This window comes from Cibotium barometz, chromosome 32, assembly GCF_041138505.1.
Source record: "Cibotium barometz isolate CiBa-2024 chromosome 32, ASM4113850v1, whole genome shotgun sequence".
Taxonomy (NCBI): Eukaryota; Viridiplantae; Streptophyta; class Polypodiopsida; order Cyatheales; family Cibotiaceae; genus Cibotium; species Cibotium barometz.
In genome coordinates this window covers 28,815,334-28,842,149 of record NC_141077.1, presented here as the reverse complement: position 1 = coordinate 28,842,149, position 26,816 = coordinate 28,815,334, and the positions used below count along the sequence as shown (strand labels likewise).

At 46.1% G+C, this 26,816-nt stretch overlaps 1 protein-coding gene across 1 annotated transcript; it reads left to right on the top strand.

Moving 5' to 3' along the window:
- The first annotated feature begins 672 nt into the window (after positions 1-672).
- LOC147620058 (uncharacterized) lies at positions 673-25,280 on the top strand. Its single transcript, XM_086772683.1, has 4 exons — positions 673-777; positions 865-1,021; positions 21,733-21,901; positions 24,942-25,280. The coding sequence occupies exons 1-4, from the start codon at positions 744-746 to the stop codon at positions 25,119-25,121; spliced, it is 540 nt and encodes a 179-aa protein (XP_086628809.1). The 5' UTR covers positions 673-743; the 3' UTR covers positions 25,122-25,280.
- Positions 25,281-26,816: the final 1,536 nt, after the last annotated feature.

Here is a 26,816-nt window from a genome sequence, read left to right as displayed (position 1 = left end):
GAAGGCACCACATTGTCACTCTAGATGGGAATGTATCAAAGATAGGAGATACCTTTGACTTTACCGCCTCATAGGGATCATTCAAGGTGGCTCATCCTTGAGGATATCCTTTTTCATCTAGTCCCATTCATTGAGTACTTTTTAGTCACTTGTCATTGCCGTCTATGTGTCATCGTCCAACTAACTGTGACCACTACTAGGTGTGCACGGTACATTAAAGGGCATGTAACAACTTCTTGGGAGTAATAGAAATAATGTTTACAGTGTTCTTGTCCTTGTGCTATGCTCATGTTATAATCTGTCTTAGTTTATTCATTTATACATTGTATCGTGAGTATTGAACTTTGAACATACTATCTAGAGAAGAATAATGAGGTGGATAAGGCGACGATCTTTCTTCCCTTGGACAAGGGGTGGATAAGGCGACAACCTTTCTTCCCTCGGACACGCAGGTTCTAATCTGGGCTCCCATCCATAATTGCTTTTTGACGGGCAAAGTCGTGCCCATTTTTGAGCATTTTGGCCGTAAAAAACTTGCGAAATTTTCCAATACCTTTTAAAAATTACTCCAAAATACAAAAAAATCTGCAATATTTTACCAAACCAATCAAGCCCGTCAAAAATCAAGCCTTCTCCACAAAAAAAAAGGGGTGAAAAGATAAAGGGTGTGGGGAAAAAAAGAAAATAAAAACTTTTTAAGTTTTTAGTTGTCCCGCGCAAAATACATTTGGCTGTGTAAGAGCATGACGGAACCTATCATCGTTCGCTCTGGCGAAGGTATCTTCTTTTATATCTGAATTCCACTGCCATCTCAAGTCCGTTTTCTGTGGCCCCCTTTCACTCGCCGGAATGTGAAACTAGCAGGTTGGGAGATTGTAAACGAAGATGGGTTTATATACAAGAGGCTTAAGAAGGAGCCAAATCCTGCATTGGAGGTCCCCGAGGGCCCCATCCAGCCCCAGAGCGACATACATTGGCGTCGCAAAAGGAAGAAAGCCTCATTGCAGCAGATGAAATCAAGGTCAGTTCTCCATCCTTGAAAGTGCAAGCGCTCTGTTTTATGACATATACACATGTATATATATGCATATGTATGTTTGAAGCAACACATACCGTATGCATACATTTGTAGATACATACATGCAGGTTGCCACGTGTGCTCTTATGTGTACATGTATACATACAGTCATTCATTCTGTACATGCATACATACAAAGATTCATTCATACATATGAGAGAGAGAGAGGTATTAACGTCGGTAGAATGCAACGCGAGGGCATATACGACCAACGGTGGGCATATACATATGAGAGAGAGAGAGAGAGAGAGAGAGAGAGAGAGAGAGAGAGAGAGAGAGAAGCCAGAATGGCCTAAGAGACCAAAGTGGTACCAAAATATACAACCTGTGAAAAGAGAGGATGCCTATAGCATTCCCCTACGAGAGGATGTTTTGAAATGTGTTAGCTGAGGTGTGCATGTGAATGTCACATGATGGATGTTAGACCTTGATAAACTTGGTGCTCCCATGTGAGTGTGAGCATGGGTCATAGTCACAAGAATCGGTAGATTGGTGCCGATCTTGCTGATTCCTGTGATTGGTGGATTTGGTGCCAATTCCACCGATCCCGCTGATTCTTGTGATACTCATAGGAATCAACAAAATGATGTCTCAAAACGGGGGATGGCCTCTCTTAGCTCACTCCACATGCCAATTCCTGACTTCGATTGGTCTCGGTTCCAATGGTCTCTCGATTCTAGTTTTGTTCCTAGTTCTGGTGACTATGGCATGGGTTTACAAAGAAGCCCAAAAATATAGTCTTTTAAGCGGTTGTGTTGGCGATCCTTTTGCATATCTAAGGAACATGCCCCTGATTTTCCAATGGGTCCTCTAATCTTTTCTAGTTGGATGTGGTCCCATGAATCCCAATTTGGACCGCTTCCAAAGAAGTGCCAATAGCAACTGATACTGCTCGAAGAAGTCCTCGTCCAACCATACAACTTTGTAGGTACCTCGGTCTATGAACTCGGTCAAGAATTGCTGCTGCTTCTTTTGACCGGTACCATGCAGGAATCCTCGGAACACCACGTGTTTTGGCTTTAGGATCTCTGCATCATCGATGATGTTGGGTTGTTAGTCATTCGGGATCTTCGACGAAGGAGGAGTACCTTGAAAACGAGATAACATGGAAAACATCATGCATAGACTAACTGTTAGGTAGATAAAGCTTCATGGAGATGCCATTAATCTTTTTAACATTGGAAAAGGGACATAAACTCTGAAATGATAACTTTGTACAATCCTTGTCCACTTGCTTTTACTTGTGTTTCATGATCTGAAGATATATCCAATTCTCAACGGTGTTTGTTAGCTTAGCGGATGTATGTCTCTTGAGCTTTTGCGGGCCTTTGCTTGATCGACTCCACTATGTTCGAATAGGACTCGACTACCTTATGAACCTCGGGTACTTGCAAAAACGATTATCAAGGACGTCTAGCTTTCCCTCACTAATTACTCTGAACCACAGGTGTAGCTCGAAGTACCCTCATCCAGTATATAGCTGTATCATTCTCCACCAAATGAGCTAACCACAAGGAAGAGACTTGCCACAATAGTAGGCCTTTTATACGACCTATGTGAGCTATAATATAAATTTGTGCATCAAATATGAAGCCATTCCTAGTTAACCAGATATGCCACAAACCTGTCCACTTGAAAAAATGAGAGAAAATTGAATGTTTTGGGTTATCTGGCCCATTCGGAATCTCGCCAAAAATCTAGTCTTTAACCTTTACGGGCCTATCTGTCAACGGAATCCATACGCGATAAAGGAAATCCCACACTTTGCCATCAAACATGAAATGAAAAGATGCGGGCATGTTTCCAAGCATGTAGTAGAAAACACACAATTACGAGAAGCCTGCCGCTTTTGCAACTGGTCCCCCAATGGTAGGCCTCCAACTAGCATACGCCATAGGAACACCTTCCCTTGATATAGAATCTTAGACCACCAGCCCTGTGAGATTACTTCCTTCCACCAGGCCCTACTTTTCTTGATGTTCCATTTCCTATTAGCCTTCACAGTGATCCAGCACTTATCTCCACTGGGCTGCCCATGTAGGAGAAACTCAATCGAGATGTGAAAAGAGGGGATGTGTTGAAGACCATAACCTTGGTTTTCCCAAGGTTTACCTTGAGATCCCGCTATGCACGAAAGTCCTCTAATGTGTCAAGATGCCTCTGGAGAGCCTTTGGAGAATCTGCAATAAGCACAATGTCATAAGCATAAAGTAGTATCGAAACAAGGATGCTTTCTAGTGATACACCTCCTCTCCCTCCTCTATCAATGAAGGCCGAAATCTCATCGATGTAGAGGCCAAAGAGAGTGGGAGACAATGGGCATCCTTGCTTCACTCCAATGGTACTAGAGATCTCCTTTGATAATCCTCCTGGGCATCTCACCCGCCCTATGAAATCTCATCGATGTAGAGGCCAAAGAGAGTGGGAGACAATGGGCATTCTTGCTTCACTCCAATGGTACTGGAGATCTCCTTTGATAATCCTCTTGGGCATCTCACCCGACTCATATAATGCCATGATCCCCTAAATCATGTTTGATGGTACCCCCAAATCCTTGAGTCTTTGCAATAGTGTGGTTCGAGGTACCGTATCAAGTGCTTTGCGGAAATCCAGAAAGCAACAATAAACCCGTCGGTGTCGTGCTCTTGCCTCTTCTATGATGGCTTGGAGGGTGAAGGTATGATCCAAAGTAGAGGATGACCTCGGAAGCGTGCCTGCCTTGATGCTTTGTGCCCATATCTCTCTGCTAGTGTGTTGAGCTCAATCTCAAGTACTGACCCATAAAGTTTGTCCAGTGTGTGGCCAATCATAATAGTCCTATAATTGTTGGGGTTCATGGGATCTCCGGCTTTATGGATGGGTGTGATGATATGGGCTGTCCAGGTGGGTGGGAAGCCTTCCGAAAGAGCCCGGTTGAACATATGGGCCAAGAGGGGTGCCAAAGTCTCCCCCGCATGGGAGATGTGCTCTGCCAAGAGGCCCTCGTGGTCATGTGATCTACCATTTTTGAGTCTCTGGATGGCTCGGGCTACCAAGTCGGGTGTGAAGAAGGTGGATGTGATGGTGGTGGGATGGGGGGCTGATTTGGGACTTCGTAAAGGGATCGTGCATATGTGTGCCATATGGATGGAGATGTGATGGGTGTGGGTGGGTGTTTCTCCTGGATTTTCTTCCAGTCCTTAGTACTATTCACACCTTTGAGAGATTGGTAGTACGAGTCCTTGTATTGGCCCTTAACATGTACTCGTTTCTTCTTACGTTTGGTTGTGTATTGGTTAATCCTTTGAGCATTTGTCTCTCAGATTCGGCTAGTTGCAACCTCGTGTTAGAGACGCTTACGTGTTGTGCGGCATTTCTCATCATACCAATCGTTTTGGGGCATGGTGCCGCTGCACGCGGGGGGGAGGGGGGGGGGTGGGGGGTGGGAGTTGTGGCGGTCTAGCGGTAGATTGGCTGGTGGATGGAAATGCGGCTATGGCAGAGGTGTGTAAGATTGTGGTGAGGTTGGCTAGTGGGAGATTGGGGTCTACACATGTTAGATGTTGGTAGAGATGGTCGGAGTAAGTCGAGTGCCCATCATGGTGAAAGTGAATATGGGTGTAGTGGGAGATGGGTGGCGGTGGTGGTGAGTATTAGACATCATCCCCTTCTTGCTGGTTAGTCAGAGGGGCTGGTTACCCCTCACCTATATTTTACCCATATTTATTCCCCATTTTATGGTCCTGGGTATTTTCCTAGTCGTGGAGGTACTTTATCACCAGTCGGCTGCCTTCATGTGGGCATATATATAGCCGTCATGCCTCCCTCATATTTCACTGCTTGCTTAGCATTGTTTGCTGCAGTCCCTCACATACGAGGTTCTCCCCTCTTGCTCGGGACGTGTATTCCTTTTGGTGATGATATTGAGAGCAGGTTCTCACTTGTGTTTCCTCTCCATCTCTCTCTCTCTCACTCTCTCTCCTGTGTTTCACTTTCCCTTCTTCCGCTGCACATTCTATCATGGTATCAGAGCGTCGGTGATCTTCAACGTTGGATGCCTCCTCCTCTCCCTCCTGCATTTTTGCGTTTTCAGCAAGGTGGACAAATCTGCGTTTTTTTTTTCTCAGAAGCTGCTGCTGGTCGCCTGCCTCTTCCAGGCGTTTCTTCTTAGCAGCTCGTGGTCATCCATACCCGGTTTGACCTTCTAAGACTTCCTTCACACCTATTTTTTGCACTGTTTTCAGGGCAGCAGCACCTAGTGTGCTGCGTTTTTCTACAGGTGGCTGTCTACAGCAGTTTGCAGCAGTTCTCAGTATTCATACCCCCCTTGTAGTGCTGGTCACCTGTTTTGTACAGGCCAACAGCAACATATTTGCTACGTTTTCTTCTCCTACAGGTTTCTGATGCTGATTTGCTGATCTGAGGCTTGGGTGTGCCTCTTTCTTCTGCGTTTCCAGATTCAGCCCGTTCTACAGTCCCTTTTACCTCTGCGTTTTCAGATTTGCAGCCATGGTTGCTGCGTTTTTCTGAACCGATCTTGCTGGTAGCTCTACCTTCACCTGGGCTTCATCTATTGGACCCGAAGGTACCTTCTCTTCAACGTTTTTCCTCATAGGAGGTGTGGACACTGGTTGACCTGAATTTTCAGGTTTGTAGCCCTTGTTTGGCTGCGTTTTCTTCTCCAATGGACACAGATCACTTGCAGAGGGGGTTTCTTGTTTGGATTGTGGCTTTGGAGATATTTTGGTACTTGAGGAGGATTCTGAATTTCAGATTTCAGTCAGCGTTTTGCTGATTTTGGAGCATCTATACCTGTGTTTTGTTCCTGGCCTACACGGTTTCCCGGTTTCTTCATGTTCCTTGCCTCTGTTGGCGATGGAGTGCTATTTTTTTTTTGTTGGATAGTAGTGTTTTGGCTGCGTTTTGCTTCCCATAGGAGTTTTCTACACTCTGAGGGGGCCTATCTCCAGCTACTTCACTTGAGGATCAGTTTCGGGAGCTGTTTTGTATCTGTGGAGACTTTCTTCTGTGACAGGAGTTTACAAATTTTGGAGGAGAGCAGTGATCTTTTCAGAGAGCCTGAGCAGAGTTTTTGAGTTGCTTGTGGAGCTTTCTTGGTACTTGTTTTTGCAGTCTTTCATCTTTGATCGAGGACGGCGTCTCTCGCTTCTTGGAGTTCACTCAGGATCCGGTGCTGAGAGGGGGTGTTAGACATCATCTTCTTCTTGCTGGTTTCCTATTTGGTGTCCTATTTTAGCCTCTAGGGCTGACCATGTTAGTCAGAGGGACTGGTTACCCCTCACCTATATTTTACCCATATTTATTCCCCATTTTATGGTCCTGGGTATTTTCCTAGTCGTGGAGGTACTTTATCACCAGTCGGCTGCCTTCTGTGGGCATATATATAGCCGTCATGCCTCCCTCATATTTCACTGCTTGCTTAGCATTGTTTGCTGCAATCCCTCACATACGAGGTTCTCCCCTCTTGCTCGGGACATGTATTCCTTTTGGTGATGATATTGAGAGTAGGTTCTCACTTGTGTTTCCTCTCCATCTCTCTCTCTCTCACTCTCTCTCCTGTGTTTCCACTTTCCCTTCTTCCGCTGCACATTCTATCAGTGAGGATGGTCGAGAAAAGCTGAGGCTGAAGGAGAGAGAGGCATGGTCGGCTCCAAGGGGGTGGGTGGGAATGGTGAAGGTATGTATGGATGTGGCTAAAGACGGAGATCCATCAGGTAATCCATTGTACTCAAGCCTCCGCCATGTGGGAAGCATATGAGAGCTCAAGAAGAAGGCCAACGAGACATCCCATTGAAGATGGCTAAGCCATGTGTGGTCCCCAATATGAGGAACTCTCTCCCTGATGTTATAATGTCTCCTCTATCGTCCTGTGATGCTCATAGAATGTCAATCTCCTCCAAAACTATCTCTTGCATGGTCGGCTCCTCTTGGTCAGATACAAATGCCTGCTTGCTCTATGAGTCTTGGTGTTGAAGTCCTTTAAAAGGAGCACTTCGCCGAAGCGTGAGAACTCAATGATGTTTGCATGGAGGGGATAAAAATGCTCTCCCTCCTCTAGAATACCATATGAGGACTTCCTAGGTGGGAAGAAACATATTGCAATGTGTATACATCTCTCCATTGTGACCTGTAACCTCACCCACATAAAGCGTGCCTCTGTGTCCTTGCGGAGTCCGGACTATGGTGATCATGGGCTGTAGATGTGTCTTGAATAGTATCGCCACTCTGCCAGACCCGTGTACCCCACCACGTGCGTGTCTCCTCTTGGTATGCGGATGCCCACTCATAGCCTAAAATGTGTTGTAGCCCTCTCTCCGGGCTCTGGTGGGTCTCTGTGAAGAAGATACTTCCCTCTCCCACTACACCTAGATTCACTTTCACCATGATGGGGACTCGACTTACTCTGACCATCTTTACCAACATCTAACATGTGTAGATCCCAATCTCCTCCGACCTCACGACAATCTTACACACCTTTGCCATAGCCACATTTCCATCCACGAGCCGATCTACCGCTAGACCCCCCACCGGCACCATGCCTCATAACGATTGGTATGACGAGGAATGCCGCACAACACGTGAGCGTCTCTAATGCGAGGTTGCAACTGGCTGAATTTGAGAGCCAAATGCTCAAAGGATTAACCAATACACAACCAAACGTAAGAAACGAGCACATGTTAACGGCCAATACAAGGACTCATACCAATCTCTCAAAGGTGTGAATGGTAGTGAGGACTGGAAGAAAATCCGGGAGAAATGCCCACCCACACCCATCACATCTCCATCCATATGGCACACATATGCACGATCCATGTACGAAGTCCCAGATCAGCCCCCCATCCCACCACCATCACATCCACTTTCTTCACACTCGACATGGTATTCCGAGCCATCCGGAGACTCAAAAACGGTAGATCACAGAACCATGAGGGCCTCTTGGTAGAGCACATCTCCCATGCGGGGGAGACTTTGGCACCCCTCTTGGCCAATATGTTCAGTCGGACTCTTTTCGGAAGGCTTCCCACCCACCTGGACAGCCCATATGTTGGAAGCATATGAGAGCTCCAAAAGAAGGCCAACGTGACATCCTGTTGAAGATGGCTAAGCCATGTGTGGTCCCCAATATGAGGAACTCTCTCCCTGATGCTGTAATGTCCTCTCTGTCTTGTGATGCTCATAGAATGCCAATCTCCTCCGAGTCTATCTCTTGCATAGTCTGCTCCTCTTGGTCATATACAAATGCCTGCTTGCCCGGAGTCCTAGCGTTGAAGTCCCTTAAAAGGAGAACTTCGTCGAAGCGTGAGAACTCAATGATGTCTACATGGAGGGGATAAAACTGCTCTCCCTCCTCTAGAATAGCATATGAGGACTTCTTGGGTGGGAAGGAACATACTGGAATGTGTATACATCTCTCTAGTGTGACCTGTAACCTCACTCACATAAAGTGTGCTTCTGTGTCCTTGTGGAGTCCGGACTATGGTGATCATGGACTGTAGATGTGTCTTGAATAGTACGCCACTTTGCCAAACCCGCGTACTCCACCACATGTGCGTGTCTCCTCTTGGTATGCGGATGCCCACTCATAGTCTAAAATGCGTGGTAGCCCTCTCTCTGGGGCTCTGGTGGGTCTCTGTGGTGAAGAAGATATGTCCCTCTCTATAAAAACTTCCCTAAGTCCCCCAATGTCGACCATAGTGTCCCATTGTAGTTCCAAACTGCCAGCTCCAGGTGTATGGTCCCACAAAGCCCGTGTACCTATTTGGGATGCCACTCTGTGATGATGACTCGCCCATCCATGTATACTATCCACTTCCCCGCCTTGCTGGCCTCGCACACCTTGAGCATGTTCACCCGTTTGTGCTCTACTTGGGTTTGGGTAAGATCATCCCCTAGGTATATCTGTTAGAAGTCATCTCGTGTCTATTTTTATACACTAGGGCCTCTGTTGTGGGTGTGCCCGCCCTGTATAGGTGTTTTATCATTTTTCCTCACTCCCCGTATTTTTTCCCCTATTTTTTCCCATTTTTCCATGGTGTGGATGGGATGCCAGATTATTGGCAGGAGCCCATGGTGGCTGGCCGACTGCCCATTCTGCAGTCGTGGAGGTGCTGATGCTGGCCGACCTGTTTTACACAGTCGTGGAGATATTCTATGCTGGCCGACTTGTTTTACTCAGTCGTGGAGACATCTGCTGCTGGCCGACTGCTTTATGTAGTCGTGGAGAGCCTCATGCGCTGGCCGACTGTAGCCATGGGGCATATAAATAGGCCCCATGCTCCTCACCATTGTAATCATTCAGTTTTGTGCGGGATCTTGTGTATAGATAAGAGTTAACACGCCTATTTCTCTGTGTCTCTTGTGCTGTCTATTTTCTGCACTCTACTTGCTCTTGTGAACCCAAGTTTGGTTATCATTTTCGCTGCATATTTTGACATGGTATCAGAGCCCTAGGCTCGTGATAGATCTTGGGAGTTTTCTGAGCAAGAGGGGGATAGGTAGGTTGCTGATTGGTGGACTGTTTTGGACTGTTTGGGAAGAGAAGCTGCAAGAGGAAGGCGGGCTAAGGTGCTGGACAGCCACGTGCAGGTTTAGAGTTTTTTTTCCCCCCCACCCACCCACCCTTTTTCAGTTTAATCCCCGTGATGGCAGATTTGTTAGGGATGGCTGAGAAGCACGTGAAGATCCCGACTCTCCCCACGTTTCTTGTGGACCGTCAGTTGGACGGGAACAATTACGACATCTGGAAGGTTATGATGGAGTCTGTGCTGGAGTCATATGACCTTGTTGATTTCATCATCATCGAGGTTCCACGGCCGGAAGCAGAGGAAGGGGAGTTACTGTCGATGAAGAAGGACCGAGAGGCACAGGCACACATGTGGGATTGTGTCAACGCCAGGGTCCGGTCATTTATTTTCCTCAACTGCATACCACAAGTGATCAATCATGTAAAGCACATGACGCTGGCCAGAGGCATATGGGAGCACTAGGCTTCTCTTTATAACAGGGTATCACCCATGAAAAGGATCTCCTTGGAAGTGCAGATGCGGGTTATGAACCCTGCAAAGTCCTCGACGATGCGGGAACACATTAATAAAAGCTGCAGGTCCTTCAGCAGGAAGTCCTCCAAGCTGGGAAGGAGATATCATCTGAAGACATGGCCATCACTTTGCTGTCCCACTTGCCTGCTCAGTGTTCTGCTTTCTACTCCTCGTTGATTACGAGTGGCAGGCTTAGCACCATCACCTGGGAGGAGCTTGTGCCAATGGTCTTGGACCAGGATGAACACTCCTCAGGGTGGAGGTTCGGAGGCCTTAACTGGCCAACGGTCGAAAGGCCGTAACGCGGGCAAAGGGAAGGCTTCGTCGGAGAAGTCTTCTGAGAAGAAGTCCGTTACTGACCGCGAGAAACTAAAGGCAGAGAGGACCTGTAATGATTGTGGTGAGAAAGGCCACTATTGGAGGCAGTGTCCCAAGTGGAAGACCGAGAAGGGTGAAGATTCCTCAGCAGCAATCATAAAGACTCCGGCTTTTGTGCACCTGGAGGTTGTGGACACCGATGTTTCATTTTCTTCAGGCAAGGAGGAATTGGAGGATTCTCCGCAACGGATATTCGGGAGTGGATTTTAGACCGTGGTTCTTCCAGGCACATGACTCCTTCCCGTTCCGGTTTACAGGATCTTTGCAGGCTTTCTGGTCACATACTTACTGGGGATACATCCACTATCCCAGTTCACAGTGAGGGCAGGATGGAGATAGTTCCCGATGGCAGAGGAGGGAAGCATTCCTCCCAGGTGTTGTATGTTCCGTCACTTGTTTTTCATCTGTTGTCAGTGCATCAGGTTTGCAAGACTGGCGTACAGGTGGAGTTTGATGAGCATTTTGTTGCTCTCCGGGACAAAGCAACAGGTCAGGTGGTTTGGGAAGGCGGAGTGGAGAATGGAGTTTACAAGCTTTCAGCACTCTCTCTCCTAGGTCGGGTTTGTGATGAGTGGCAGTCTGGTAATGGCCACTGAAGTGTGGATACGCTGCAGGTGCAGGCTTTCCGAGACCAGATGGTGGATAGCTTGCCAGTAGATGGCAGCAGTTGGCAGGAACTCTCCAGTACTGATGTTGGTAGTTCTTGTGTTCGTCAGTCAGAGGAAACTGAACAGGTAACTTATGCTCTGATGTCTTGTAGTATTCGGGACAAAGAACCTCCTGTAGATGAGGATGTTCTTTCCACGGGGACCTTTCGGAAATCTAGGCAGGTGGTAGTTGATTACTTGCAGAAGGAGGTGCATACTCCAGGCTTTGTGGTTCTGGATTCAGAGGGGGTGGTTGACAGGTTTCAGAAGGCCTTGCATGGTCTTCAGCAGGTTTCCAGGACTTGGTTTTTCACCGTACCAGGTGTTGATCCTTGTGAGCAGTGTGATGCCTCTTTGACTCAGAAGCAGAATGGTTCATTGATCTGGTTGATGGACACCAGATTGGACGGGAGCTTCCTGATGAGACAGTGGAGCTCATGGTTGCGGATGACTCTTTGGGAGGCAGGATTGCGTTTCCTGTGGTTTCTGCGGCATGCGAAGGATCATGGACTCTTGTACACAGGAGGGGGATTGTTGGATGGAGTCCGACTCCACGGTTGGAGTGACTCAGTTTGGGGAGGAGATCCGGACACGAGGAGATCTACTTCAGGCCCAGGAGCAGTTTTACGGAGCAGTAAGAGGCGCACTCATCTTTTGCCTTGTCGAGGACACAGGCAGAGTACCGGGCTGCTTGTGATGCTGCTTGTGAGGTGGAGAGGATGCAGAGGTTGCATTGCAGGTTTGGGCTTCCACTGGACGAACCCATGGTCATCCAGAGGCACTTTGCTTGTGAACAGATCGTTGCTGATGACATCTTGCTAGAGTTCTGTTCGACGGAGGACAGTACGGTGGACCTCTTTACGAAGTCGCTATCTCAGGATTTGTTCAGGCGGCACCCCAGCTCCCTGTGGTTGGTTTCACAGCCAGGAGCTGAGAGGGGGTGTTAGAAGTCATCTCCTGTCTATTTTTATACACCAAGGCCTCTATTGTGGGTGTGCCCGCCCTGTATAGGTGTTTTATCATTTTTCCTCACTCCGCATATTTTTTCCCTATTTTTCCCTATTTTTCCATGGTGTGGATGGATGCCAGATGATTGGCAGGAGCCCATGGTGGCTGGCCGACTGCCCATTCTGCAGTCGTGGAGGTGCTGATGCTGGCCGACCTGTTTTACACAGTCGTGGAGATATTCTATGCTGGCCGACCTGTTTTACTCAGTCGTGGAGACATCTACTGCTGGCCGACTGCTTTATGTAGTCGTGGAGAGCCTCATGCGCTGGCCGACTGCATCCATGGGGCATATAAATAGGCCCCATGCTCCTCACCATTGTAATCATTCAGTTTTGTGCGGGATCTTGTGTATAGAGAAGAGTTAACACGCCTATTTCTCTGTGTCTCTTGTGCTGTCTATTTTCTGCACTCTACTTGCTCTTGTGAACCCAAGTTTGGTTATCATTTCCGCTGCATATTTTGACAATATCTTCTCCCCTTGGAGAGCCGACCATGTGTCCATGAAGGCCTCTCGGAAAAGAGACCAAAGGACCAAATATATGAAAGATCAGAGTAAAACACAACATGCAATGGTGATATGTATATAAAAGATGAAGTCCAGTACATGAGCTCTATGTGAGACTCTGAATGAGCAGAGAAGGCTGTTGTCCCAAAAAACGCAGACGTCAATCCCGAAGAAAGTTTGATGTGAGCGCCTAGAAGTAAGCACTAATGTTGAAGTACAGTTGAGATGTAAGAGCTGATGTAGGCGCTTATGAGCTAATCACTGCTGATGAAAAACGCAGAACTGTGCTGTGGTGAAAAACGCAATTGTATGCACCATCATGGACCATTTGAAGCAGTAGTATGTGAAAAACGCTGAAGAAGAACTGTAGAAGAACACGTTCAATTCAGCAGCAGTAGTGTGTGGGTTTCGCTAGTTTGTAGGCGACTAGTTCCAATGCTTTGTAGACGACCTGTTCCAGCGCCAGCGGAAGGTACTGAAGCACGTTGTGGTGCTGTCTGCGATCAATCCAGCAGAAGGGGGTGAAACGCTGTGGTGAGAGTTGGCGCCCAGTCGATGTTGGTTGATGAAGAGGATTAAGGGGCCGCCTCATATTTATATGGGGTCAAAGTGCTGGTCGATCAGCATGAGTAGTCGGCTAGAAGGTAAAAAAACGTGGCCCTTTTTGGGCTGGGTTAAATACCCTTTTTGGGTATATTTTCACACACCCCCTCTTAGACCAAAAAGGGATCATGAGAGAAGATGAGGGGAAAAAAACAGATTTGGTTGTTGAAGATGAGGATTCTTGTGCTTTGAGACTAGAGTATAGGCATCTGGGATTGAGAGGTACTGGAAGAATGCCACAATGCAAGAGGTTTTCACATGCATGAATGCCCATTTTTGGGTTTTCATTCATACATGCGTCCCAAACACAAAAAACAGAATGCTGTGCATAGGGAATGCAGGATGGGAAAAAATGCAATGCAGTGAGTTTTCATAGGAGCCGTGCCCTCATGGGGTTTTCACTGACTCATGTGCCCGATACAAAAATGGTTAAAAAAATATGAAGGGAGAGGAAGATTCCCCTCTCAATGTGCGGAGGATGATGGTGGTGGACCGATGCCGATCCGATTGCGAAGACGCTCGAGAATGGGGCGGTTGACGGACTTCGTAAGGATGTCTGCATGGTTGTCTGCTGTGGAAATGTACTGGAGTCAGATGGTACCAAGCTCAACCTGTTCCCTGGTAAAGTGAAAATGGACACCCACATGCTTGGTACGGTTAGAAAAAATAGGGTTGCCAGCAAGGGCAATCGCACTCTGACTGTCGACGAAGATGGTAGAGGTGGTGTCGATGGAGACGTGCATGTCGGAAAGAAGTTGACGAAGATACATAACATCAGTGTGGTACCGTTATAGAGGGCCCGGTATTCGGCCTCTGCTTAAGAACCTGCAACGGTGTCCTGCTTTTTGCTAGACCAAGAGAGAGGGGAAAATCCGAGGGAGAACAAATAACCACCATGAGAACGTCGGGAATCGAGATCACCAGCCCAATTGGAGTCCGTGTCACTGCGCAAGGTGATCCCACGACTCTAGTGAAGTCCATACAAATAGGTACCTGCTAGATAGCGAACAACCCTCATTGCTAAACTCCAATGTGGCTCCTTGGGAGCATTGAAATACTGACTTAAAATGGATGTGCAATAGGAGATATCAGGACGAGAATTTGTGAGCCAAATAAGTTTCCCAAGCACTTGTCGGTAGGCTCGCTCTTCATGTGGAGGCGAGTCCACTTCCTTTGATAGTGTAACGGTGGGATCCAATGGAGTAGCCACGGGGATAGCACCATCAGGAAAGTAGGAAGTAATGAGTTGGAGATAGTACTTCGGTTGAGACACGAAAATACCATCAGGATGTTGGATCACCTCCATGCCAAGGAAATATGAGAGAAAACCGAGATCAATCATATCAAAAGTTTGTCTGAGCTGTGCCATGATATCAACCATTTTGGCTTGATGTGAACCTGAAATAATTAGGTCATCGACATACAGTACTAGGTAGCAAACCATCACCTGATCAGTGTGAATATAGATATTGGGGTCACAGTGAGATGGGTGAAAACCATGGTTGTGAGAAAAAATGTCGATGCGATGATACCATGCCCGTGGTACTTGGTTAACCCCATAAAGAGCTTTATGTAAGCGAAAGACTCTCCTCAAGACCGGGGTGAGGGAAACCTGGAGGTTGGTCAACGTAGACCTCCTCTTTAAGAATGCCATTTAAAAAGGCACTCTTTAACATCCATCTGATAGACTGGCCATTTATGGTGGGCAGCCAGATTGAGTAAAAGACGGATTGTGGTCATTCAAGCAGTGGGTGCAAAAGTCTCGTTGAAATCAATGCCTTCTTTTTGGCGAAAGCCTTGCACAACAAGCCGGGCTTTGTATTTGTCCAAGGTACCATCGGCTTTAAATTTGGTGCGGAAGATCCATTTGGTTCCAATGACCTTCTTATGACGAGGGCGATCCACAAGGGACCATGTGCCATTACGGTCAATACTTTCGAGTTCTAGTTCCATGCCTGTTTCCAAGATGGAATTTTAATAGCATCTTTCCACGATGTTGGCTCATCATGTGCCACATAGTCTGCGGAAAAAATAGAGGCAAATGAGGCACGAGGAGCGAGTCTTGTGGATCGACGAGGACCTTTCGAAGGGATATCAAGGGGAAGCATGCCAGAATCACGCATGGTTTGTTGATACCAGCGAGGTAAAGGGTCCCTGGGTGGTTGTCGGGAGGAGGGTTTTGTGTTTGAATTTGGGCAGTATTCCATAACACATTAGTAGGAACAGAAAGTGAACCAGAGGAGAAAACAGTGTTACCTCCTTGAACACCAGAAGTCGGAGAGTGAATTATACTCCTAGACCCTCCTCTATTTGGGTTCACAAAATGCCAGGGATCGAGAGTAGTTGATGGTACCGTTTGTTGAACCTGTGCTATAAAAGAAGATACCCATGTAGAGTTAGGAACATGCATACTAAAAGGCACATACGAATCTGACGTGGTCACCGATAGGGATGGTGATGGATCTCCGAACGATCAAGGAGGTACGTGTCCTTCCTGAGAAGAAGTCCCATACTGAAGTCCAGTTTGTCGGCTAGAATGAGAAGTAGAGCTCTCTAGTTGAGGCTGAATAACTGGGTCCAATATTGGCACATTGGATGTGGGCATGTATCCTCCTCTGGAAGTAACGGTTGATGAGCTCGGAGAAGAAAAACCATATACCAAGGGTGTATAGGGTGAGTGGGTAACAGTAGGCTGGTCGTCTCCCAATGAAAGACCTCGAACAGGGCTCTCCAGTGAATGAGGAGTTCCATCCTCCGTGTGATCTATATCAGAATAAGGAGAGTCAGTATCTAGTATGAAAGGTTGATCCTCTGGAATCGAGGGTAGACGATCCATGCTGTGTACTTTCGAGGTCTTCAATCCCTTTGCTCATGATAGCTCTGATACCATGTGAGGGCGAAAGAGACCAAAGGACCAAATATATGAAAGATCAGAGTAAAACACAACATGCAATGGTGACATGTATATAAAAGATGAAGTCCAGTACATGAGCTCTATGTGAGACTTTGAATGAGCAGAGAAGGCTGCTGTCCCAAAAAACGCAGACATCAATCCGAAGAAAGTCTGATGTGAGTGCCTAGAAGTAAGCACTAATGTTGAAGTACAGTTGAGATGTAAGAGCTGATGTAGGTGCTTATGAGCTAATCACTGCTCATGAAAAACAGAGAACTGTGCTGTGGTGAAAAACACAGTTGTATGCACCATCATGGACCAGCAGAAGCAGTAGTATGTGAAAAATGCTGAAGAAGAACTGCAGAAGAGCACGTTCAATTCAGCAGCAGTAGTGTGTGGGTTTCGCCAGTTTGTAGGCGACCAGTTCCAACGCTTTGTAGGCGACCTGTTCCAACGCCAGCGGAAGGTACTGAAGCATGTTGTGGTGCTGTCTGCGATCAATCCAGCAGAAGGGGGTGAAACGCTGTGGTGAGAGTTGGCGCCCAGTCGATGTTGGTTGATGAAGAGGATTAAGGGGCCGCCTCATATTTATATGGGGTCAAATGCTGGTTGATCAGCATGAGTAGTCGGCTAGAAGGTAAAAAAACGTGGCCCTTTTTGGGCTGGGTTAAATACCCTTTTTGGGTATATTTTCACACACCCCCTCTTAGACCGAAAAGGGATCATGAGAGAAGATGAGGGGAAAAAAACAGTTTTGGTTGTTGAAGATGAGGATTCTTGTGCTTTGAGACTAGAGTATAGGCATTTGGGATTGAAAGGTATTGGAAGAATGCCACAATGCAAGAGGTTTTCACATGCATGAATGCCCATTTTTGGGTTTTCATTCATACATGCGCCCCAAACACTAAAACCAGAATGCTGTGCATAGGGAATGCAGGATGGGAAAAAATGCAATGCAGTGGGTTTTCATAGGAGCCGTGCCCTCATGGGGTTTTCACTGACTCATGTGCCCGATACAAAAATGGTTAAAAAAATATGAAGGGAGAGGAAGATCCCCCTCTCAATGTGCGGAGGATGATGGTGGTGGACCGATGCCGATCCGATTGCGAAGACGCTCGAGAATGGGGCGGTTGACGGACTTCGTAAGGATGTCTGCATGGTTGTCTGCTGTGGAAATGTACTGGAGTCAGATGGTACCAAGCTCAACCTGTTCCCTGGTAAAGTGAAAATGGACACCCACATGCTTGGTACAGTTAGAAAAAATAGGGTTGCCAGCAAGGACAATCGCACTCTGACTGTCGACGAAGATGGTAGAGGCGGTGTCGATGGAGATGTGCATGTCGGAAAGAAGTTGACGAAGATACATAACATTAGTGGTACCGTCATAGAGGGCCCGGTATTCGGCCTCTGCTGAAGAACCTGCAACGGTGTCCTGCTTTTTGCTAGACCAAGAGAGGGGCAAATCCGAGGGAGAACAAATAACCACCATGAGAACAAAAGTGGTACAATGATATGCTCTGTCCAGCTTGCCGGGAAACCCTCACAAATGGCACGATTAAACACATGTACGATGAGCGGAGCCAAAGTGTCGCGCGCATATGAGAAGTGTTCTCCAACTAGCCCATCATGATCCTGTGCCTTTCCATTCTGTAACCTGTCTATCGCATCTAGCACCATCCGCATAGTAAAACAGGTGCTGCTAGCCGCTCTAGCTCCCAATGGAGGGGGGGTGGGGGGTTGTCCTGGTGCATCATATAGCTCTCTAGCATAAGTATGCCATGCCTCAGGTGTAGTAATCGGAGTACTATGCTCTCTCTCCTGAAACATCTTCCATGCCCTCTTGCTGTCCTTCCCCAGGAAGAGTTGGTAGATCTCCTCCTCTAGCTTAGCCAAATAGGGTCGTTTCTTCCTCCGCACAAGGCGCCGAAAGATCATTCTGGCTTGTCTATGCGTGTGAGTTCCAGTGGCAATCTCACGCTGTAGCTGTGCTCGTGTCTAACGACACTCATCATCATACCAACTGTTCTGTGGGGCAGAGTTGCGGGGGTGGGTGGAAGGGATCATAGTGCAGGGAAACACATATGAGGCGAATGCATGTAGCACACCTGCGAATCCTCTTGTGATCTCGTCCAGAGGGCTATGCGGGTCTAAAGCGAACAAGCCATCATATATTACATCTCGGTAAACCCCAACTGTCTCACGTGTTAACTGATATCTCGGGTACCTAGGTAGATGAGTGGCTGGCCCATCGCTTGGGGATCTACCTAGTAGTGTGAAACTCAGGTATGCATGATTGGATGCTATGCCAATGGGCAGACTGGAAATCGTGAAAGTCCGCACATCAGGTATCAATGAAGGAGATCCCATCAAGTAGTCCACTGTGCTCGCTCCCCCTTTAGAGTTCTAGTGTGTGAGAGCATCTGATCCTTGCCATCTCGATAAGCCATTGTATATGACCAACCCATGTGCACTCCCAAGTGACAAAATGCCTGCCATAATCTGTAATCTCCCCCTCATCCTGTGCTGATCTCTGCAAACCTACATGCTCTGCCGTGATCTCCCAGTACATAGCCTCTTGAGTATCATACAGCTTTGTCTGCTCTGTGCTTGTCTGTGCGTTAAAGTCTCCCAATATTAATGTCTCCCATCCTGGCAAACCTCATGATATCATCATATAGTGGCGTATAGGGTGACTCTCCTGATGGTGTAGGCTAATTCCATCTTAACCCGTACTTGGGCTTGCATTTCTCTTCCTTCAACGTTTCGTATATCACTTTCCTTTGGGCATGCATCTGCTTGGTCCATTCCTTTTCAAGCTCCTGTCGCATGGTGTTCATCTCTGTCCTTATGTGAAGTTGTATCTCCTCATAAAGGGCCTCATCTGGTCAGGCCATCTTCGCAAGCCTTTGTGAGGCAGGGGACATGATCCCTTCCCTCAGTCTTCTGCGGTAGGCATTTGGTGCCTTCGTGGGGGTGTGAAAGGTTGTCCCACCTGTTAAAATATTGCATCTTTTCTTTTATGCTGTCGTGGAGCTGTCGGCCTGTTTTCCTACAGCCGACTGCTTCATGCACAAGTATATAAGAGTTGCTCCCTTATTCATTCCATCATATCATTTCCTGCCCTATTTGTTGGCTCTTGTACTTTGTAACCTCAAGCTAATAAAGCTTAGTTCTTGCTTGCAATCTTTCTCTCTCTCTCTCTCTCTCTCATGTTCATTGGTTCCGCTTGTGCACATTCTTTCATGGTATCATTCGCCTAGGCTTTGGCTGCTGCACAATCTGTTTCTCTACGTTTTCTGCTTCCCTAGATTCTCCAGGTTGTAGATCCTTCAAAACAGTGGTTACGTTTCTCTTTCTTAGCTGCGTTTTTGCTCTACAAGCTCTCCAACTGCTGTCGGCCAGCCCCCAGGTTGCGTTTTCTTCTACAGAGGCAAGTGGAGGAGTTCTAGCTGCAGATTCAGCAAGTGCATCAGACAAGTGGCACATCAGCTCTTCTCCCTCCAAGATCCCCTTCCTCTTCCGGTAGGAGGTTCCAGTTGGTGTGTTTTTTGCGTTTCTTTTGCTATTGTCTAGCCTGCATCTTCATAGGGGGCTACTAGTTGGATCCTGTGGAAAGGTGCTTGAGAGAGCACGTGGATTGCTTAGCTACAGAGGTTGTTTGAGACATAGCTTCTTTGAGGCAGACATGGGTCTCCCCTGCACGAACAAGGAGGACAAGCTCAGTGGTACAAACTATGATCACTGGAAGCTACAGATGAAGGTCTGGTTCACACACAAGGGTTTCTGGGAGATTGTTTAGGGCCAGGAACGAAAGCCCGAACGCCCTACCAGCTCTAGGAAGTGGACTTAGGACCAGGAGGATGCCTTCCTCACCGAACTTTCAGCTTGGGAGAATCAAGACTCAAAAGCTCACTCTGCACTTGTACGAGCCATCTCACCAGAGGTCTCCATTGCCGTGCAAACATTGGATTGTGCTGCTTTTGTTTGGAGAAAGCTGACAGACCTATATGCATGGGACTCTACAATGCGGTCTATCAACCTTTTGGGTCAACTCTTTTCTCTGGAGTTTACAGCAGGGACTTCCATGCAGTCATTTGTGATGAAGGTTAAGGTAATTCATGACCAATTAGTGGCAATGGGTACTGCCCTGACCTCTTCTCAGTTAGCTGCTCTCGTCCTCATCAGGCTTGCTGCAGATTATGACATGGTTTCCCGAGCTTTGCAGGTTCAGATCACAACACATTCCCTCGAGTTTAATGATCTGTGTACTCTCCTCTTGGAAGAGGAATCCGTCCTAGTTTCTCAGGGGAAATTGAATGTTTCATCGTCTATTGGACCTGATCGGGCACTCTCGACAGTGCAGAAGAAAGTTCGGAGTCGGTGTTACAAGTGTGGGAAGAAAGGCCACCTGTCAAAGGATTGTCAGTAAAAGGACAAAGGCAAAGCCAAGGACAAGGGCAAGTCTTCTAAGAAGGGCAAAGACAAGTCACATGACACTGACACAGACTTGTCTAGTGACAACCCCAGCTCTCCCAAGGCCTTACAGTCTAGAGAGAACATGACTGGTGTCCTGCTCTGATCCTAAGGGCATCCCCTGCGTGGTGTCTTCCAGGAACGGCTTGTGGGGGCGGGTGAGGGAGCTTTCAAAAGCTCTCTTATATTAAATCTGGAGCATGGGACCCGTGTGTCGGAGTTCCAAGTATAAAGACAGGCAAGTTCACTGGATGGTCCGGATGAGTTCGAGGATCAACCAAGTTTCCTTCATGGTTCGGATGAGTTCTAGAACTATTGGTTAGCAGAGACTATGGACAGGATGTGTTCCATGTTCATTTGTTTGAGGTTATTGGATGTGATGTGTTCACAGTTTTACTTTGAGTTTGGAGCCAAGCAGATTTTCTTTTGCTCTCTATAGTGGCTCTGAAGACAACAAGCTGACATGTGCATTTTCCGAGGTGTACTCAGTATTGGCCATGCTAAGGTGTCCATGGTCGCACCTTCGTCATCAGTTTTTCTTCTGACTTTTTTGCACACTTAAAGATGCAGAGGGGGTGTTAAAGTATTGCATCTTTTCTTTTATGCTGTCGTGGAGGTGTCGGCCTGTTTTCCTACAGCCGACTGCTTCATGCACAAGTATATAAGTGTTGCTCCCTTATTCATTCCATCATATCATTTCCTGCCCTATTTGCTGGCTCTTGTACTCTGTAACCTCAAGCTAATAAAGCTCAGTTCTTGCTTGCAATCTTTCTCTCTCATGTTCATTGCTTCCGCTTGTGCACATTCTTTCACCACCATCCTGTTCTCCCTCCAGGGGTAGAGAGAGAGAGAGAGAGAGAGAGAGAGAGGTTACTTTCAATCAATTTTCTCTCTCAAGCTCCAGCATTCATGTGATCACTTAGAAGAACATTTTTGTATACATGGAATGGAATTCACTGAGATTAGGAACATCAGCATTTTATCTCGTTGTATGTGCCATGCATGGAATTGATATTTCAAAGCTTTATAGTGAACGAGAATTCAAGCTGCACTTTTTTTGCATTGTCATACATGCCTGTAACTTTGTCTTCTGGTGAAACTTGAGCCAGATATCTAACAGAGATTGATGAATGGGAAAAGCTTTTTCAAAAGCTGGAAAAGCCCTCTGAAAGTGCAATTTTGCCCAAGGAGGTGATTGATTCGGTAACACTACAAGATTCAATGGTGGATGTGTTAGAGAAGCAATTTGAGACTGTAGTTGAAAAGCTTTCATGTCAGGTAATGTATTGGCATCTTACCCTTACATCTTGTCATTGAAATATCCATGCTTTTATGGTGCAATTTCTTGATTTTCTCTCACAATTGCCTTGAGGCATTGTAATCACCTCCCTTCCCCCCCTTCCCGTGCATGTTTTCCCCTTCTCTCTCTCTCTCATTGTCCCATTCTCTCTTTTAGTCTACACACATGCTGTCACGTGCACCCATGCACTGTGGTACACGGTGACACGCTGACTCATCAATAGTGCAAGAAACATGTACAGAAGTAGTACCTTGATAGGATATTTTGTCGTATGCCATGAGCCCTTTGTGAGCCCCAGTGCGGGACATGTCAGGCACAAGCTATGTAGGTCAATCTCCCAGCCATAGAGGTCTGTCAGGTCAGTCCTCTTAACCCACTTTGGATAATTTAGCAAGTAGTCTTCATGTAGATGTCAGCCTTAGGTTAGTTGCATTTCTCATGTGACTAATACACAATATCATAGAAGTCCCATAAGGAGATGTACTGTCAGTTGTTAGTACCTTTGGGCATGGTAGATGCAGGGGCCAGCCCCAAGGAGGGACAGCCTTGCAAGGGGTTTTAATACCCTAAGCCACCATCAGTAGGCCTAGTCGGCAGCCATCAAAGTGGCTAGACAGCAGTCGGCCAGCCCCCCGACCAGTTCAGCATTTAATGCTGATTTAACCAGTCGTGGCAGATATTCAGCAGTCCGACAGCTTCTAAGCCAGCCGACCAGCACCCAGTAGTCATATAAAAAGGCAAGTCAGCTTCAATCCATAAATCATTAGATACAAATCAAGTTCTCAAGCAAACAATCAAGCATGTGTGCTTAGGCCTTCAGCCTTTGCATACTTTCAGCATTCTTGTGCTTTCAACCCAAGGCAATTAGAAGCTCAGTCTTTTCAAGAGTTCTCAGCACACCAACCCTCAGTCTTGGGCTGGTGTATTCTCTTTGAAGATAGCTTCACAGTCGCCTACAGCTTATGCACAGTTCTGCCGAGCATTTGGTCACTTTGTCCTTGCGTTGGTGGTCAGTCAGTAATCTTGTCCGCTCAGTCTTGTGGACATAGCTCAGCTTGTCTTCAGTTCTCCAGAAGAAATAAAGCAAATACTCCTGCTTGCAGGGGGCCCTTCAGCAGGTAATTTGGGACCCCATCTGGTGTCATCTCGACTACATCTTTCAGATTCATGTATGTTGTTTAAAGGATTGCTAAAGACTCACTAAACTCAGGTTTGAAGAAGGCCTTGTCAGCTCATGCCTACAGGCCACCCCCTACCCCTCACCCACTAGAACAGCCCTGGAGGTGACAGCAGCAGGAAGCCACACCCTCTTTGTTCCACTATTCTAGAACAGGAGGGGCCTATATCTCCATCTCCACTTGCAGCCCCTTCGACTCTACAACACCTGTCTTTCTAGAGACGTTTTTTTTGAGATGATCACAAATTTTTATGGACCACTTTGCTCCCTTTCCTTTGTACTTGGTTACTATTAAAGGGTGTCCAATCACATCCTTGTTTTGCAGGTGGCTCTTGTCAGATTGGAGCAGCCTAATATTTTTACCATAGTCTGTATTTATCTGTCTATTCCTTCCATATGCCTGTCCCACAGATTTCAAGAGGGTGGCCTTGGCCTTCTTTTTCTTTCTTAGTGCTCATTTGGAGATGGGCTTCCTTCGTACTTGATTTTTCTCTGATTATTGAAGGATGCCTGGTAAAATGGGGGTGGTTCCCATTAGAGTTGGAGCAGCCTAATAGTTGTGCCCTAGTGGACCTCCAAAATGCCTGCCCTGCAAATTTCAAGAGGGGTGGGGCCTTGGCCTTCTCTTTCTTCTTTAGTGCTCATTTGGAGATGGAGTGGAAACAAGCTCAGCAGGTCATGGACGTGATTCGGGGCTTGCCTGGAGCTAAGATGGTATGCATTTGTCTTCTTCTCCACCCATCTCTTGACCTCAAGCAAGTTAAAAGCCCCCTCCCATGCTACAAATTTCATGAGAGATACGAGCTTTCTCTCTTTCCTGTGGCACCTCAAGCATGTTAAAATCCCCTCCCATGTTAGAAGTGTTAGCATAGAAAGCCCATTCCTGGTCCAAATCCAAAAAGCAGCCCTCTCCCTAAAGTTATCCATGGCGATTGAGGTAAGGTTCTTAAATGAGAAAAATGTCAACCTCTCCACCGCTGCACTCTAATCCTCAACTAAATGGGGAATGATGATTGCCCATTGTACCTTCACTCTTGAGCTAGTACTATCAGAATCATCCACACTCAAATCAAAAAATACATAGACACTGCACTCTAATCCTTAACTAAAGGGGGAGTGGGGAGTTGGTGCACCTTGTGGGAAGAGCTCAAGTCTGTGGTCTATGCATCAGCAGATATTCCCTTTCTATGCACAGTGTTACAGTGCACACACCGTCATCCTCTCTTTGCTGAGAGAAGCCTTCTTCCACTTCCTGCTCGAGCAGGTCACGGTCAGGCTTGCAGTCCTCATCTGCCACATGCTTTAGGAAATTTCTGTAGGTGACCTTAGTGACACAGAAAAGAGCTTTAAAAAAAAATGCCAAATAGGTGTAGAATCTGTCTTAAGAAGAGGAAAGCAGTGGATAGTACAAAGGGCATCATACAGGTGATCATAAAAAATGTCCTCGGGTCAAAAGGGCCTATTTGTAGGCTGTGCATGTTGAAGATTAAGGTGTTTGAGGTAAAAACTGATCACCTTTACTGATGGAGGATGAGGATGTTTGAAACAAAGTCTGGAGACCCAACTTAATCAAGTTTCGACTGCACTATAGCCTCCAGGAGGGAAACATGTAAGGCATTTTGATGTAGGCCATCTACCTCTTTTGGCTCGTGTGTTTTTTAATGTAGAAGATTACTCTTCCTGTGGATGTATTACTAAATACCCAGGTTATGAAATGACTGAGTTCCATATATATATATATATATATATATATAGAGAGAGAGAGAGAGAGAGAGAGAGAGAGAGAGAGAGAGAGAGAGAGAGAGAGAGATTGATTTTGAAAGGCTTAATTTTATACACAGGTGGAGCAATTAGAAATGTTCATGGAGGAGCTTAAGACCCTTTGCTGTGACGTTGAGTATATCTGCAAACATCCTGATAAGTATGGAGAGTTCTTTTTCCAAATTAAGAGCCCTAGATTATTGCTAGAGGCCCTTGAGTCTTCTAGTGAGGTGCTATTGGGAGATCCGGACACTGCTTGATTGTGTGGTTTTTGAGGTTTTGGCATCAGCACAGCATGAACTGCACCCATGTATAGTACTATTTCCCATCAAGGTTGTATTTCTTAAATAAATCATTCCTTAAATTTTTGAGCATATGGATTTGATTATCTTGAACTTACATATAAAGGATCTTGTTTCTTTCTTGATGGATTTAGCAGTTGCAAGTCTTAATCTTTCTTCTTATTGTGTGTGTGTGAGAGAGAGAGAGAGAGAGAGAGAGAGAGAGAGAGAGAGAGAGAGAGCAGGATTGCATGTTTGTTTGAATTGTAATGTGATTGATTCATGTCACCAAGCTGCTCAAGCCATTTCTAGCAGAAACTTACCTTAGATACCTGATGATCCATCCTAGCTCTAGCATGAGTTAAATTGGATAATCTTCTGGGGTTTTTGTCAGAGCTAGACCCAGCAGAGTCTTAACAATAGAACGAACGTTATAACTCTGATCGATAAAATCCTAGCTTTCAGGGCTTAGTGATAAAATTTGTTGAAATTTACATTGTGGGACATTTTTTCAGAGCCAAATAATAATAATAATACCTTCGCATGGTTGGGCCCATGCAAAGCTTGTACATTTGCAACACAAACATAAACCCTTGAATTGTCCGTAACAATGAATTCTGGCTTTCATACCTTAATAAGTTAGTTGCTACCTTAAAAGCTGGTGTGCTTGGTTTGTATGACAAAAATTGAAGCTAAGTTCATCAAAATAGATGTGTAGTGCACGTATATAACTAGTGCAAGAGCACTACAATAGCATAGTAGGTCTTGTAGAAACTTTTCATATAAGTTGCCAGATAATAACCAATGTGGATCTTATCTTTGGTGATTTAGTGATGCCAACTCAAGGAAAAATTGAGACATTGAGACGGAGGAAAGAGAGGGAGAGGGTGTAGCAAGGGGAGAGGAGGGGAGCGGAGGGGGGTTCAACAAAACACACAAGGGGTAAAGCCCTCCTCTTGCAAGAGAAAATGTTTTTAACATTACATAGGTAAATCCATCACATGGTTCCTCCATAGGGGAAGGATCTATTCGACACACTTGGAAAAAGAAACTTGTCAGATAATCCAAAGCCTAACTTGGATAATCGAGTCTTAAACGAGCCAAAATGTCATGTGTAGAGTGTTTGAGCTTTTGCATCATGAAAACCAAATAGATGTAAGCCAAATGACATGAAAATCATAAACATACAAACTTTGAGGACATGATGCATTTGAATAGAGTTAATATTCAAAAAACCATGAAATTCCATAGAAGAATGATGTGTCAACATATGAATACATAGAATACATGCGAAGACCGTACCAAGCAAGATACACAATAGTATGTATACATAGTAGTATAGGAAGATGCATCAAAGCAAGCAAGAGTAAGATGCACGCAAAGGTTAAATCAAGCAAGATAATAGTATGCATACATAGTAGTATAGGAAGATGCATGAAAGTAGCCAAGATACACAAATGGTATACAAACTAAGATCAAAGAAGCAACCAAGTAAGATAAATACATGACACATAGAGATCATTAGTATACCTAGCAAGAGTGCATAATCAAGCAAAAACCTAAAGGGATTGGACATAGTCTATCTCATACTAAGAAGTTATTTAGCATTTATTGGGTGATGCTTTCTTATGTTTTCTTCGACCGTTGAATATAACAGACATAATCCAAGCACGT

Bases quoted from the DNA above. Each gene is read 5' to 3' on its own strand.
- LOC147620058 (XM_086772683.1), top strand. From the start codon at position 744: ATGACGGAACCTATCATCGTTCGCTCTGGCGAAG. The intron at 1,022-21,732 runs GTCAGTTCTCCA...AACTTGAGCCAG, and splicing joins TTGCAGCAGATGAAATCAAG to ATATCTAACAGAGATTGATG. The intron at 21,902-24,941 runs GTAATGTATTGG...TTTTATACACAG, and splicing joins TTGAAAAGCTTTCATGTCAG to GTGGAGCAATTAGAAATGTT.